The 16,847-nt window shown below is 46.3% G+C and overlaps 1 protein-coding gene across 1 annotated transcript in view; it reads left to right on the forward strand.

Moving 5' to 3' along the window:
• The first annotated feature begins 8,322 nt into the window (after positions 1-8,322).
• The window catches only part of DUSP10 (dual specificity phosphatase 10), a 37,678-nt gene continuing 29,153 nt past the window's right edge, over positions 8,323-16,847 (forward strand). Inside the window, exons 1-2 of the mRNA XM_068538536.1 lie at positions 8,323-8,403; positions 10,613-11,484. Coding sequence (XP_068394637.1) covers positions 10,656-11,484 — 829 coding nt within the window. The 5' untranslated portion in view covers positions 8,323-8,403; positions 10,613-10,655. The remainder of the gene's footprint in view (positions 8,404-10,612; positions 11,485-16,847) is intronic.

The following is a 16,847-nucleotide window of genomic DNA, read 5'->3' on the forward strand; positions in this document are numbered from 1 at the left end:
AAATACAGTACGTTTTTGTGTCCAATGTGGTTTTGTGAACTGTGTGACCTCTTCATTTTGCCAAATCCGCTCCTTAGGCCCTTATGCTGAGATCTTATAATAATTCAACTGTAGGTCAATTAACTTGGGAAAGCAAAACAAGGAATAAATAACTGCAACAAGATGTCAACCTTAATTCTGGGATTTAAAATGGCTTTCTTGATACATGATAGAAAACTGGGAAAGCAATCTGGACCAACTGTGGAAGCTCCTGATGGGCTCAAAATCCAGGATGTTTAGGTAAATATTAAATATGCATTTGGGGGGAAAGCAATAATATTCATCTTTCTTCCTTCAGGCTAGATGGACACAAATGAGAGGCTCAGAAACTGATCTCAGGTTAATTTTATCTTTCCAATCTCTAGATTGCTTTAGAATTCTAAAGCCAGAAGCCTCACTGCATTTTTCGACTTTCTCCTAATAAATTATAGTGGGGGCAGGGAGGGGCACTTTGTTTTCCTTCTTTATCAATAATCATTGTTTATATTTTTTAATTAAATTTTTTCTATCCTAGGTTTATTAAATGTATAGTCACCACCCCTTCAGAGTGGTTTTAAACTCTTGGAAATGAAGGCACTCAAAGATGAAGACGCACTCAATTCAGTATGTCTTTAGTTAATGCAGGACAGGAATGGAGCTGTGTTGACACTTGATACAGTGCACATCTCCCAGGCTTTGTTTTGCTCTGTCCACAAAGGGGAAGAAGGATGTACTAGTGTATTAGTCAGGGTTCTCCAGAGAAAAAGAACCAATGGGATGTATACACATACTAGGAAAGAGAGTGAGAGAGAGAGAGGATTTTTAAAGAAAATGGCTCATGGGATTATAGAGGCTGGCAAGTCCAAAATCTGCAGGATGGGCTGGCAGGCTGGAGACCTAAGAAGAGCTAATGTTGCAGTTGAAGTTCAAAGGCCATCTGCTGGTAGAATTCTTTCCTGTTTGGGGGAGATTAGTCTTTGTTCTACTGAGGCCTTCAACTGATTGGATGAGGACATCCAAGCAGATTATGGAGGACAATTCTGCTTTACGCAAAAAAATCCACTGATTTAAACATCGGTTTCAGCCTCACAGAGACATCCAGGATAATGTTTGATCAACTCTCTGGGCACCGGGGCCCAGCCAAGTTGACACATGAAATTACCCATCACAGATGAAGATCACGGCAGCTTAAAAACACAGGGGGAAAGCTCTGCATCCTCACGAGAGAACGAGGCACAATCTGTTCCTCATACTATGGGCTCAGAGAAACTTGTCTTTGGGGTTCTAGGGTTGAATAGAGCGTCTCTGGGCATGCATTTGAACTCACCTAGCTTCCGCAAGGGCTGGTACTAGCTTTTTTCCTACTTAAAGCCCCCTGGCCTGGCATAAAAACAGTCAGATGGTGTCTGGGTCAGAGCTGCTTCTCACAGGCATGCACCAAGATGAGCAGCCTTCCTGCTTCCGTCCCATCCCAGGAGTTCAGGGCCAGCAACTGCTGGGCACAGCCATACTGAGCCTCAGTACTACCTCATTTTTTGACTGCAAAGATTTCAACAACTCCTTTCTGTGGCCAGATTCTGTTCTAGTCTCTTTAGCTCATGAAAACAAAATGTCTGGAATTGGCAACATTTCCTCCGCTTGACCAGTCCTTGCCCACTCTCTGCCCAAACATACCTTTCCCAGCCCTGTAATCAAAACTTCAAGGAAATAATTTATGAACAAAACGAAATTACTCCTGGGATATATCCAGAGAAAACTCTAATTTGAAAAGATACATGTACCCCAATGTTCATTGCAGCACAATTTACAACAGCCAAGACATGGAAGCAACCTAAAAGTCTATTGACAGATGATTGGATAAAGAAGATGTTGTACATATATACAATGGATTACTACTCAGCCATAGAAAAGAATGAAATAATGCCATTTGCAGCAACACGGATGGGCCTAGAGATGATCATACTTAGTGAAGTAAGTCAAACAGAGAAAGACAATCATATGGCATCACTTATATGTGGAATCTCAAAAAATGATACAAATGAACTTATTTACAAAACAGAAATAGACTCACAGACATAGAAAACAAACTTATGGTTACCAAAGTGGGGGGACTCCAGCTCTAAATTGGAGTTAAACTCTAAATATGCTAACAAACAAACAAGTGATGTGTAAACAGTGGGAGTCCCCAGAGACAGACACTTAACATCTGCATAAACAATTCAGAAGAGGATTGAATTTAGGGACTTCAGAGGAGACCAAATCAGTAGCTAGAAAAGCGTCAGATGAACCAGGGTATGCATCTAAAAAAATCCAACAATTCAAGGGCACATATAAGAAAAATGCTATTCATTCATTCGTTCATTCATTCACTGACTCATTCATTCATTCAACAGAACCTACTGAGCTCACACTGTGTGCTAGCTCCTGTTAGGGAGGGGACAGCAACACGACAAGGCGTGGTTGGCAAAAGAGATGCCATAGGCCCTTCATTGGATCTGTCAGTCGAGCCTGCAGTAAAATCGAAACACTGACAAAGTTTAGAGCACTATTTGGGAGAATTCTGGAAACCAAGTGGAAGATTGATTCGGTCCCAAGCATGGAGGATGCAGTGGTGAGAGAGACCACACGAAGACATCATGGACTCAGAAGTTCGGGAGAAAGTAGAGAAAAAACAGCAAATTCTTACAAGGAGGCAATTAAAAATATCCTGGCAGTCTGGAGGCTGAAGGGGATATGATAAAAGTTTATAAAATCACAGAGACCATGAATTAAATAACACAGAATGGTTAAAAGCAGATGCTCTGGTGCCGGATTGTCAGGGTTCAAATGTTGCCTCTGCTGCTTTCCAGCTGTGTGACTTGGGGCAGATTACTTAATCCGTCTGTACTTCTGTTTCCTCATCTTTAAATTAAGGCTAATAAAAGTACCTACTTACAGCATCCATGTAGATGTGAAGATTGAAATGAGTTAATGCCTGTGGATCTCTTTCAACAGTGCTTGGCACGAAGCAAAACACTAAGAAATGTTACCTGTTATTTTTTTTTTTTTTTTTCCAAATGCCAGATCTTTAGAATCAGTTCAGTCAATGTTTAATTGTAAAGGAAATGAGGCTCATTATGACACACTCGGTGATCTAAAGGGAACTTGTAATATCCGGAAAAGGTACCATCTTAACTTGCTAGGAGATGCTGAGAAGGTTAGATTAATTCCTTCGTGTTAGACCTGCAACAAATCCTAAGGGGGTTTAGGAATGCTAAGGGTGCGTGTTTATCTTCTATCTTTGCATCCCACAACACACAACACAATCTGACACAGCCTCCTGGGGCTGGGGGACTCTGGATCTGATGGCATTTCCTAGTGAGAAAATGATTGCTCAGTTTGGCAAAGAGGAAAATGTTAAGTCTTTGATGTAGCAACACGTGATAATAATAGGCCATCCACTGCAGAGCAATGCATTGCCAGAAACCAAGGGCCAGTGTGTTAGTTTTTGTTTGTTATTCTCCCAAGGAAATAAGTTGGTGTCAATGATCCCCACACTTGGGTTGAGCCAGAATTCTCTTGACAAAGAGCAGTAGACATTTGTGAGGTCACAAACGGCAGGTGAGTGGAAGGGGAGGAAAAACTAACTGCCTGGAAAGGGGGTTTCTCAATGCAGTTGAGACAGAGAGCTTCGTAACTCCCCCAAGCCAACTGGTCAGTCACCAACTCTACTGTCAGGCTGGACTTTGAAATGAGGGCTGAGGTCAAGTCCTGAGGTCAAGCGTGGTGTTGAGCCATGCCCTCTCCATTCTCTGGGTCTCAGATTGGCTTCATGGTAAAACAGTGGACCAGGATTAAAAAAAAACAATAGAACATATAAAAGTACCAGAATCTTTCCTTCAAATGAAATCTGACTTTGGAGTTTCAGGAATAATATATTCATATACATCTCAAGTGTGGAGGAGTGGCGGGGTGGGACGGGGCCTCAGAGCTCCACCAGCTCACTGCTGCCTGGATTCACTCATCCCCACGTGCATTGCATCCCTTCTCCCTCTGGCTCATCCTAACACACTTTGAAAACCACTGGCCTAGATAAGCTCTAAAGTCCCCTCCAGGTCTAGCATTCTGTGGTTCTGGTGCCTTCGGCACCAAAGTGACCTCAAATCAAAGGAGCAATTACAGGTTCTAGAACAGCACTGGCCAACAGAAATATGTAAACTGCATAAGTCACTAGACATTTTCTAATAGTCATAGTCTAAGAAGTAAAAACGAAACAGGTAAAATTCATTTTATTGACATATTTTATTTAACCCGAAGTATCCAAACTGTAAACAATTCAATATGTAATGAATTTAAAAGTAATGGAGATATTTTACACTTTTTATATGACGTTTTCAAAATCCAGTGTGCATTTTAAACCTACAGCACATCTCAAATCAGACGTATCACATTTCAAGCATTAAACAGCCACATGTGGCAAGTGGCTACCTCACCGGAACACACAGGTAAAGAACCTTAAATGCCTCAGAGCCTTTTCCTGAGTCCCAAGTGCACTTTACCCATGAATGTAAAGGGAAAGATCTGTATAGGCCTCCTGTGTTCAAACTCACGGACAGTGAGACAGGCAGATGGGTCCGCTTCTGTTTCCTTCACCCGCAGGTACTGCAGTGGTCTCCTCTTGCAGGGGATCCTTCTCCTTAGCCTTCCTCTAGGCCTAGAAATGTCATAGGATATTTCAACAGGCTGGTCTCAGTGACCTCAACTGCTTGCCCCCTCACTTTTCTATCCCTCAGCTCATTCCCCACTTCTTGCTGATTTAATATCACCTTTATCCTGCAATTTCTTCTTCCTAAATTTTCTCCAAGCCTTTCTCTGCCTTAATTCTAGTACCTCCAGGAATCCACTTTGACCTGGAGTATTATTTTAAAAACTTGGCTCTCACCCAGTCCCGACCTGCTGCCATCATTTCCCACATACTTAACCATTTGCGTGAACATAAAGGCAGTCATTTAATTAATACACTTGTTTGACATTACCCATATTATGTCTTATATGCTGGCTTAAGTTAGCTTCATCTTTTTGCTTTAACAAAAAGATGTTTTGCCCTGAAAAACACAATAAATATTTTTCGTACGATGTTTGTTTGTAGGAACAAAGATATGGCTCAGTGCAATCATGTTAGAACACTCAAATGCAGACAAGATGCTTTACTGTTTCTTTGGGACTAAAACTGAACACTAAGGCTTTGCCGGTTATTTGTACACAGATCAGGTTCATAGCCATTGGCTGGTTGGTATTACAAATTTAAATCTAAGGGTAGTACTTCAGATACTATTTCCACATTTATGACTCAAAAAATGGAACAAAATCACCTCTCTTTGTAACAAAGAAGCTTAGAAGAGTAGTGACTAAAAAAATCCATCTGTAATCTGTTTTTTTTCTACCACTGTAATTTGAGTATGAACTATACACTTAGAGATGCTTAATTTAAAAAATAATTACATCTTTGTATATGTTAATGACATGTTTATTCCATGTTTCAGGCTTGATAAATGATGAGGAATTTTGCCATCTTTCCCAATTTTTCTTTCTGGATGGCTTAGATTCTTAGCCAACTAAATTATAATAATCCACCAGTTTGAAACTCTAATAAAATAATCATCTCATTCAATGAATTACATTTCTTTTTAAAGTTACTTTCCCCTTCTGGGCCTTGTAGAAAGGCTGTTAAGAACTAATCTGCAATTGTATGAATTCCTACTTTGTTTGGACTTAGATACTGAGGTATTAGCATTGAATTCATAACTTATAGATCATAAGTACTTTTAAATAGAGGGACCCTATTTCCTAAAGCAAAGACAATGCTTTTTTTTTTTTTTTTTTTTTTTTTTTTTTACTGAATGCCCTTTATCTGCAGAGGATCCTTTTTTTCCCCCCTGAGTGCTTGCACCAGAACTTTTTCCTTTTTCTTCTGAGCTGGGGTCTTGCTATTTTACAGGTAAATAAATACAGTGACTCTGGATGAACAGGTACAAGAGAAGAGAGTCAGAATCAGTACTTATAACCAGAACTCTCCAACCTTGAGTTAGTGAATATTTTTTTCAATACTTATCTATGGATAGGAAAAGGCAAGCTATTAAAGTTCCAAACAGATCCAGGGTTAGAGCCTCTGGGAAGTTCTTTTCTGATTTCTCTGGAAATTATCCAGAACCCACCTTTCTTGGCCAGGATCTGCTGATGCCAAAGGTGTAAGGATCAAATGGCGTACCCTAACCACTCATTAGTTATCATTAAGGGGTAATGTCTATGTGTGTTGGTGTGTGAGTCGGGGGGCGTGGGGCAACAAAAATGCTTTCCTGTTTAAGATGATTGCATGCATTTACTTCAGTCTGAAACACTGTCGTGAAACCCGGGCTGTGTGTCTATGCATATACGGGAATATGAGAATATATATATCCCCAGAGGTACCCAAAGGGATCTCTCATCTCACTGAGCATAGCTGGTCAGCCGGCCAAGGTTTGGCATCTTCAGATTTCAGATCTGCACTTAAAGCCAATGACATGAATATGTCGCTGCCACTTAGCTTGCTTATTAGGCTTGGATACTGAAGTATGTCTCCAAACACCTTCAATCTGGTAAGAAAAAATCATAGTCAAATATTGTCTAGCGCTCTCTGAGACAGGAGAGGGGGGAAAAGGAAAAAAGCTCTATTTCTTTAGGGTTCCTTGATGCAAACTCTCTGCAGTTCATCTCCTCATCTCCACTTCTTTTCGTACCCCAAGACTTTCCCGCAGTTTCCCTGATATTTCCCTGATGATGCACAGGCAGGCTCGCCATCCTCCCACCCCCTCTCCCCCCAATCCAATCCCCTCTTCTGCCGCGCGCCTTAGCCGACGACCACTCTGGCGAAAGTCGCGAGAACCAAGACGGGAGCGCCGCCTTCACGGCGCCCCGCCGGCCACACTCAATCGGTTATTTACTCAGCTCCGGCTCCTTTCCGCCAGCCGCTGCTGTTCCAGAAGCTCCGGGCAGGCGGTCCTCGGCTCGCTGGGGCCCTACGGGGTGGCCGTCAACCGCCGAGGCGCGCGGGGAAGGCGGGCTGCGGGCCGGTGGCGCGCGGCTCTGAGGAGCGGGGAGCGGGGACCCTGCGGGCGGGGTGGGAGAGGGGGCGCGGGCGGGCAGAGGGCCAGGCCTGGGTGGCGGGGCAGACGCACGGCAGGCCCCGGGACGCCCGGCCTAGGGGGTGGCGCCTGTGCCGCCCCTCGGGGCGCGCCCCCCGTAGCTTCTGGCCCGGGTCCAGGCCGCCGCCTCCAAGCAGCCCTCCGCAGCGCTGCCTTCGTGCTAAGGGTGGAGCCCCGGTAGGCAGGCGGGGAAAGCCGGGGCGTGACCAGGGCGCAGATGTAGGAGAGCCAGAGGGCGCCGCGCCACCTCCGCGCCGGCTAGCAGTAGGGCAGCCGGAGGGGCAGCGACATCTGCGGGCGGGCGGCCAACGCTTCCTGGCGGCGCGGGGCCGAGGGGGGTGGCCCGGAGGACTCGGGCCGCGGCGAGGCTGGAGGGCCTCACTGCCCGTGGGCGGACGGCCGGCTCGCCAGACGCCCCAGAGCCCAGGGCCCCAGCGCGTGGCCCCGAGCCGCGGACTGGAGAAGAAGCGACGCCCCTGGCCGCGGGCTCACATGCATGCCCCCGCGCGGGTGGCTCGGCGACATCTGTGAATCGGGTTTATCAAGTCACGTCGAGCGACTCGGAGAACCTGTTTTTCCCGCTGGGGAGAGTGATCATTCTCGTTGCCACTTGCCTGTAGAAAGTTACTCCAACACGTTTGATCATCCGTCCAGAGTAAGAAGGGAAAAGAAATAGCGTGGTCTCTCCCGGGGTGAGGGGACGTAGGGGGATCCCGCCAAGTGGGCAGAGCCAGTTTTAGCTGGAGCGGCGAGTCCAGCCCATTGACAATCCAGCTCCGGAAAGGGTTAACTGCATCCTGCCGGTTCGGTTTACATGTAAATAGAGAGCAGCTGCTCCGCGCGGGCCCCAGTTGGCCCTTTTAAGTTTTTGATTGGTTGCCAATGACATCACCGCCCGTGTTATAACACTGTGGACCCTAAGCGGCGTCGGATAAACCCTCCTTAAAGAGGCAAGGCCACGCCCTGGCTCCGCCCTCTCCAGCCGCCCATTGGCCGCGGACTGCTGCGAAGTAGCGGTTAGCTTTCTCTGGATTTCTATTGGTCCAACGCGCCGTCGGTCGTCAGCTGGCCCGCCCCCTCAGAACCTTACATTTACAGTGTAGCAAAAGAGAAAGTAACTATGTTGCTGCTGGAGATCAATGAAGCCAAGTGAATGAGGGCTGAATGTGCGAATCCACAGCCGAAGCGGAGCGCCAGATGGTGGAGGGTTACACTTATTTATGAAGTAAGTGGAAGTCACCGTGGCTACTCCTGAGAGCCCGGGAGTGTAAGGCGGTGTGAGTGTGAGTGAGTGAGTGTGTGCGTGCGTGTGTGTGTGTGTGTGTGTGTGTGTGTGTGTTGCGATGCTCACAGAAGAGCCACAGCAGGTGAGGTTAAAGGGTTCCGGCTGTTGGCTCACGCTGCCCTGTGCGTTTACTCTCATCTGCAGTCTACTTGGATTGGGGGCGAGGAAAAAATGAGGTTTGTTGGGACGCTTTGCGGCAGTTTTAAATGCCAGGGACTTGTTAGTGCGCTATGTTGCGAAGGGGGATGTTAAGTGCCCCTGGAGTGGGGAAGGAGCATTCTCTAACCACTTAATTTTCTTTCCAGCCCCTGACTAGAGGTGGAAGGACGACTAGCGAGGGAGAGGGGATAGCTCAGTATTTCTCTGGGAGGTTTCCTAGGCTAGTCTGGATGGTTTCACGGGCAATATATATTTACGCCCGACCCTCTGCTGCAGGGATGCAGATCTCTTTATACACTCCGCGCGTGTGTGTGAGAGAGAGTGTGTGTGTGCGCCGCGCACTCCGTGTGGAGGTGGGGGTCCCAGCTTGTGTCTCCGTGAACACGCTTACGCGTGCCTTTCAAGGGAAATGGACTGTTGATCCTGGGACGTACCCTACCAGGTAACACAATAGCAAAGACTTTCACTGCTTGGTCCAGCTGGGAAACAGTTATAGCTTCTGGAATAGTACTTGCTCTTCAAAAAATACTACGCAAGGGAGGGAGGGAGGGAAGGAGGGAGGGAGGGAGGGCAAGGGAGGAAAGAAGGGAGGGAAGAAAAGAGGAAGGGAGGGAGAAAAGAGGTTGGATCCTTCTTGCCCATCCAAAGGTGGTGAGAGAAAGCTGAGTCGGTGGGGATCTGTGGATGTGATAGATGCGTGCCCCTGTGTGTGTGTATGTGTGGATTCTGCCTGTGACACTTTGGCTCTGTGTCAGGAAGTGGTGACAGTCCTGTGTAGAGGGAAGTTCGATGACATTTTTCCAGACATCTCTTAAAGTTCGTTTAGATGAGCTACCCTTGCATGGGGTTTGGGTTCTTTTCTGTGTGTATGTCTAATAGGACAGGAGCCATCAGGGCCCGGGTGTGGAGTGCCCCTGTGCCTACGGGGAGGAAGGAACTGTCCCTTTGCACGCGCCCTCTCATGAGACAGGAGGTAGACCCCTGAGCAACTCTTTACTTCCCACAGGGACGGGCTCATTGGGAAGTCTTCTTAATGAATCCATCCTCTTGAAGAGGGGGGATATCTGTGTGGGATTGAAAGATTATGCATAGCGGCTGCTTCCCATTGAGAGGATCTCTAGGATGTGCCTGTGGGGAAAGAAGGAGGGAGGAGAGTTGAAGTGGTCCTTTCCTTAAAGGCAGAAGTGGAGGGAGCAATCCAAGGGATGGATCTGCCAGAGTTGGGGTTTCCAGACCTGGCTGCTTGGCTTGAGGCTTCATTCTAGGAGACTAGTTTGTAATGAAAGAGGAAATGCAGATTAATTTATAAGAAGCTAATTGGAAACATCGGAGGTTTTAATATGACTTTGTTGTGCTTTTCAAAGGACTCAGTAGAATGGAAAGTAAGAATAGCTGGCAGTTAAAGAGATTCACCTAGGGGGATGTTTTCATTTTGATGTGCAGAAAGTTGACATCCACCCCTGATGTATATTTAGCTGCCGTATATTCCCGTGAACCATGCCAGCACTCTTGGTCATTCCTTTGCCTTTGCAGTGGGTGAAGGAATTACATGGAAAGTATGCACGGGTGGACTCACGGGTCTTTCTCAGACGGTTGCATTATACTTCTGCCCAGGAGATGAGGCCCAGAAGAGATGCCTCTTAAGAGCCTTCCCTTCTGTCTTCAGCTTTTCTAATTCTTTGTGCTTTTACCTTTTCTCAGGCTGAACTTTGATGTGAGTCGTGAAAGGTTGTCCATCAACATTTGCATAGACTTTACATCTAACCTTAGACTTAGCAAGAAGTCCTTCTTGGGGGGACTGGGGGGTCCTCAGGTTTGCATCCTCTTTGAATCCATAGCAGTGAGCTTCAGGCTTTGAGAGTGACAGGATAAAGGGCACTTAGGACGACTTTGCTCAGAAGGATGCAAAGCCCTTTCCCAGGGATTGGATTCGACTGCCTTTTGTGTCACGTGACTTTATTCTTTCTTTCCCCCCTCCCCTTCTTTACAGACTGTCTTGAGTTCTTCTTGAATTGCCAGTTTTCAGCCTCCTCATGCCTCCGTCTCCTTTAGACGACAGGGTAGTGGTGGCACTGTCTAGGCCTGTGCGACCTCAGGATCTCAACCTTTGTTTAGACTCTAGCTACCTTGGCTCTGCCACCCCTGGCAGTACCAGCCACCCTCCTGTCATCGCCACCACCGTTGTGTCCCTAAAGGCTGCGAATCTGACGTATATGCCCTCATCCAGCGGCTCTGCCCGCTCCCTGAATTGTGGATGCAGCAGTGCCAGCTGCTGCACTGTGGCAACCTACGACAAGGACAATCAGGCCCCAACCCAAGCCGTTGCCGCCGGCACCACCACCACCACCACCACCACCACCACCACCATTGGAAGCTCTACCACCTGCCCGGCCAACCAGATGGTCAACAACAGTGAGAATGCAGGCTCTCTAAGTCCATCAGGTGGGGTGGGCAGCCCTGTGTCAGGGACCCCCAAGCAGCTAGCCAGCATCAAAATAATCTACCCCAATGACTTGGCAAAGAAGATGACCAAATGCAGCAAGAGTCACCTGCCGAGCCAGGGCCCTGTCATCATTGACTGCCGGCCCTTCATGGAGTACAACAAGAGTCACATCCAAGGAGCTGTCCACATTAACTGTGCCGATAAGATCAGCCGGCGGAGACTGCAGCAGGGCAAGATCACTGTCTTAGACTTGATTTCCTGTAGGGAAGGCAAGGACTCTTTCAAGAGGATCTTTTCCAAAGAAATTATAGTTTATGATGAGAATACCAATGAGCCGAGCCGAGTGATGCCCTCCCAGCCCCTCCACATAGTCCTCGAGTCCCTGAAGAGAGAAGGCAAAGAACCTCTGGTGTTGAAAGGTAATGCCCCCACCCCCTCCCCGAGCGCAGTCCTGGTAAGCCTGGGTTTTCTCTTAGAAGTACCAGCATCCTCCTACAAAAAAACCAGAATGGCCTTTCTTCTTCTTGTCTTCCCTTCCGTGCCCTCTCTTAATTATTTTGGGGTTGGGAGAGAAACCCAGCAGCCTTGAACTGAAAGCCAGAAGATCTGGGCTCTAGTCTTGATTCACCTTCTCATTTGCATTGTGCAAGTCATTTCCCCTCTTGGAGACTGTTTTCTCATCTTTCTATAAAGGGGCTTTATGACACCAGATGGCATCTCCAGTCATGCCTGGTCTGGTAGTTCTATTCCAGTCAAACTAGCTGGAAAGTTCTTGTCTCTCAGACTTAATCAAAGTTGATGGAACAGAGGAAACCGCAACTGTGGTGAACTACAAGTAAACCTCCAGGTACCAGTTTTTTTGTGGGAAATTCTTCCTCTTTCTCACCTCTCTGAAAGTGACCTTCAGGAAGGGCAGAGAGCCTTATTCTAAGGCCCCCTCAGAAAGTATAAGTTCACCCCAAACATCTGTTCCTCTGCCAAAGCTTCAAGGGACAGAGTCATTTTTATGAAATACTCCCCAACCCATTGTTCCTTCTGGCATCACCTGACAACCGTTGGCATCGTGGCTCCTCCCAAGATGGGGTGGTGGGTCACTTGCCCCACTGAGCACAGAATAACTGGCAGGTCAGTGTCGCTGAGCCCTGGCAGCAGGAATTAATTGCTCCGTGGTCTCTGGGCTCCTTCCACACAGCATTGCCTAACCTAGCAGTGGAGCCCGCGTCCCGTATCCAACCCAGGTGTGCCTCTTTGCCCTCGGATGCCATCCTTTGGGGCACCGCACACCACGCTTCATCTTCGGTGTCTTCTGTCAGGGGGTAGTGGTGGTAGTGAGAGACAGGCATCTTATTTCTTCTCTTCCCTTGTGTGTTGAGTCAAGGCATACAGTCTGGGCCACATCACCAGCCAGTCTCATGCAGTGTGTAGACCAATGACGTTGCTGGGTTCCTTTGAACACCTTGCATATTTAAATTGCAACAGGCCATTGGGCTGAGCAAGTTAGTAGTTTTGCCTTTGTGGGCCAGCTCTGCCATTCTTCTTCTTGTCTTCCCAGTGGTGCATTCTGCCTTTTGTTAAGCAGTGTTCTTAGAAATACAGTTCTGAATGTCTTTGACATCATTCCCTCTGCCCACCCTTACTGCCCTCAAACCTGCTCTTGTTGGGCTCAGCTAGCACAAACGTATGGCTTTCCTTGGGCTGGTGGGCTCTCAGGAGAAGGAGAACATCATGGACATTGCATCCAGAGAGTTCCCAGCAGCTCCCAGGTATTTTTTTGTTGTTGCTGATGGGTTTTCTTGGGGTTACAAATATGCTCAGATTTCCTCTGTGTACCCCTGTATTTTATTGTTTTGTATTCTTGTTTGGCTGACTTTGAGTGATTCCCAGTAGGTTTACCCAGCTAGCGTTCTGTTCCCGTGATCTTGGCTTGTCTCATCTTTTTTGGATGAGAACATACAGTCTACAAACTTCCCATTTGTAATAGTTTGTCTTGGGGAGCCAAGAAAGGGAGAACCAATGCAATGATCTTGAGGGTGGTCTCTTGCTCATGTAGAGTAGATGTCATTGAGGGAAAGCAGACCTTTTGTGTCTGTATGATCTGAGGCCAGGCATCAAATAATCCACATGAAGATGACCCTGGACATGAACATAGGGTGATTAGGAGGAGTTGTAGATTCTACCCTCTACTTTGCCGTGGGCATTGTTGTGTATGGGTGTGGCTTGTCAGTCACCGGGCAATGAATCTCCTAGGTGTTACTGATCAAAGTGGGGTTCCTTTCCCCCTTTCCGGTGGATGCAGCTGAGAGCCTGGGCAGCCTGCGCTTGTTCCTCAGTGTCAGTGAGGAAGATTGCCTCAATGGGGCGGGGCCAGACATGCTGCTGACCTCACCACTGGGTGCCTGGGAGGCCGCTGTTAGGGCTCATCATTTTCGGTTTGGTGAGACACAGCGGCGGTCGACCTGGAAGACACACTGGTGGTAGAGGTTGGATTACTTGTAGTCTGGGGGGCTCTTTCTTCAAATATCTGGGAATTTGGTTGAATATATGTAGTTCAGGAGCAAAAGAGGCAGTAATCTACTTCATTATTTTTGTCATTATTATTTTGGTCTCTTTTGGAGGAATGGCCTAAAATTGGGACCACGATGGGAAGGAAGGGAAAGAGATTGATATTAGAATGCCCCTAGCTACCCTTTCATCTGGGTAAACCAAACGTTAATACCATAGCACCACTGAGGTGAAAAGTGGGGTCAGCATCTCTCAGAAGGCATAGCCAGCAACTTCTCCTAGGTTCTTGAGTGGGTCAAGCAGACCATTCTGGTCTGGCTTCTCTGCTGAGGTTTATTTTAGTAACCCCCTCCATTAGTGATGTAAGATTTTATTTTAGCAAGAGTGGTGGTGGTACCATTTTGGAATGATTGACTTTTGTAGGGTAGATATGGGGTGGGGGTAGTTAGAATCTAATGTCGACACCTCTAAGGCTTCATTAATTTATCTTCAGAGATTTCAGTATAATCTCGGGTAATTTATGGCTGACCCATCTGATTCTCTGGTTTATGTTTGTAAACACCGGTTGCTACCCTCCCTGTCCAAGTTTTATGTCCCCCTGTTTCAATGCCATGTTCTCCATTTTTGGTGCTGCCTGTCAAGTAGAGCGGCTGCTCAGATACCATTTTAGTAATGCTGTGTCAGGTTGGGAAGAAACTGATCAGAGGCGCAGAAGCCCCTGGGATTAAGTTACTATTCTAATTTACAGTCCCGTCCCTGTTGTGACCTATGTCTGAATCTCTGTTTTATTCTCATCTTCCGAAGAATAAATGGCATCAGACCTGTGCTTCTATTCAACCTGGCAAAAAATGATCCGAATGAATAAATATTTAGAGACCTGCAAAGTCTTTGAAAGAATTACAAGCTGTTTTACCCAAAGTTGATGTTTAATGTGATTTCTCACCCAACTCAATAAGGAGGCTAGACAGTTCTGGATTTTTCATAATGAGAGCTACCATCTTTGCTATGATGTTTATAAGGCTCCCTTTCTTTTTAGCAAGGCTGTGTTCAGGGAAATAATTTGTCATTTACCTATGTAGGAAAGGATAGTCTCCTATCACCTCCTCTTTAAAGACAGTCTATGCCTTTAACATTTTTATTATGAAGTATTTCAAATATAGAGAAACATAGAAAAGATTATCATGGGCACCCATATACCTAGTACCCAGATTAAACAATTATTAACACTTGCCCTATTTGCTGTCTCTTCTTTTCCTGGTTGTTGAAAGATTTTAGAGTATAGACAATATTTGAAATGTATTTCAATATGTTTCATGTTTAAACTTAATGTTTTCAAATTAAGAAGGCTGGGAATATTGTATAGTATAGTATGGACAATATTTTCACTCCTAAACACTGGTGTCATGTGCCCGTTGTTGAGAGACTTTCGAGCTTGAAATTCCACTCTGACTAACTGGCTATCAGGTCTCTGGAGAAGCGTCCCGCCCTCAGAGTGGGAGGTTTCCAGGCACCTCCTTGGGGGTCTATCATGCTCCCCTTCCACGAGGGTCTGTCAGGGCCCGTGCCTGTACTTGCTCTGTGCTGTCACAAAACAAAAGAGTGACTGATTGCTTCGTCCTCCAACAGTCCTGCCTCTGTATCAGAGACATTTACTGGGGGGAGGGAGGGGGAAGAGAGAGCATCAATTCAGGAGACTGATGCGTAGGGAAGATTCGATGACAGAGAGAGTTAGTTTCTTACGCTAGAAAACTTTCCTTTGAAACTCCTGAGATGAACAACATAGATGGCGCATTTTCCCATAGTCAAAAAGGGCTCTGAAGTAAACACTTGTAGGCAGTGCTGAGTCTGATAACAAAGTGAAGGTCTGTGCTCAGAAGTCAGAGACCCTGGGGAAATAATTCTTTCTCTTTCCTCCTTTGTTTTGTGAGGGGAACAAAAGTCTTCCTCGTGTCTGTCAGGGATGTTAGGAGGATTTTTTTTTTTTTATTTTTAAACAGGTGAAATAAGGGCATAATGTATATCCACAAGTTTGTTATTCTGAGCTTCTGTTGAACATCCAAACATGCTGAATATTAGCCTTACAGCAAATGGAGGAGAGATTCAGGCAGGACTGGGCATCCAGCCTGTCTGGGCTCTGGTCTTGGCTCGCCCCTTACTAGCTCTGTGCCCTTGACTGATGGCTACTTCACTTACTTCCTTGCTTTCCTCATTTACCAAAAAGGATATAACAGTAGCTGTCTCATGGTGGTAGTTTAGATATTAAATGAATTAATGGGTACAAAGTGTCCTGAACAGTTCCTCATACAGGGTGAACACGTAGTACATGTAGCTTCATATTATTACTGTTGGTCGAACAGAAATGATGGTATCAGTAAAAGTGCAATTTTGGCTCCTCTTCCAAAGGAGTGCAGATAACAAGCTAGGTATAGCAGTGTGTGTGTGTGTGTGTTGGTTGCTAGGGCTTAAAAATAACTTGGTGACTGTTACCTAATTTAAGTAGCATATAGTTGGAGTGCCAAGTAATTACAAAGACATGTTGGGTCAGGAGGCCAGAGTAATTTGGGCATATCCTAGAATTATTTATTTGTAAGGGAGTTTGTAAAAACGTGATGATAAATCTGTCCAACGAATGTCCCATAACTAAATAATGAAAGTATAAAACTATTAAGCTTTGCTTTTTCTGGCCTCTCATCAGGCTGATTTATTTTTGGAGTAAGGATTGTAGTCTGACTATAAAAGGGGAGGTGGAAGGAGGGGCAGTGTGCTTCATCTTGAGAAGTTCTCGAAGCTTTGAGTTGTGATGAGATGGACAGTGGAGGGAAAAGGAGGAAATTCACTGAAAGACCCTCTCATGTCTTTAAGCGAGTCTTGAACCCTCCCCTGAATTGGTTCACATTTGCCTATACCCTCTCTAAGCTTTTGGATGTACTATTCTGCTTCCTAATTGAAAGTGAAAAGCTGTTCCCTGTTCACTGTGTGCTCAGCAGAGTGGCATTTAGCTCGCTTACACCTGAGCTCCAACCGAGGCTTTTCTGCTGACCAGCTGGGGTGTCCTTAGGCAACTCAGGTTACCCCTCCGAGCCCGTTTCTCTTCACTGTACAACAGGGATAATTCCAACATCAAGGATGAACTCAGACAATGTAAATAGAGTGTCTGGCACGTAGATCGCTCTCAGTAAATCAGGTCCCTGGGCTCTGCTCCCCTACCCCCCATGGCCTTTCAGAACCTCTTCCATAAGACTGGGGGGGTGCTGGGCGGGAGGGGAATGGGCCCTTGTTC

This window comes from Eschrichtius robustus, chromosome 3 (assembly GCF_028021215.1).
Source record: "Eschrichtius robustus isolate mEscRob2 chromosome 3, mEscRob2.pri, whole genome shotgun sequence".
In the NCBI taxonomy this organism is placed as follows: domain Eukaryota; kingdom Metazoa; phylum Chordata; class Mammalia; order Artiodactyla; family Eschrichtiidae; genus Eschrichtius; species Eschrichtius robustus.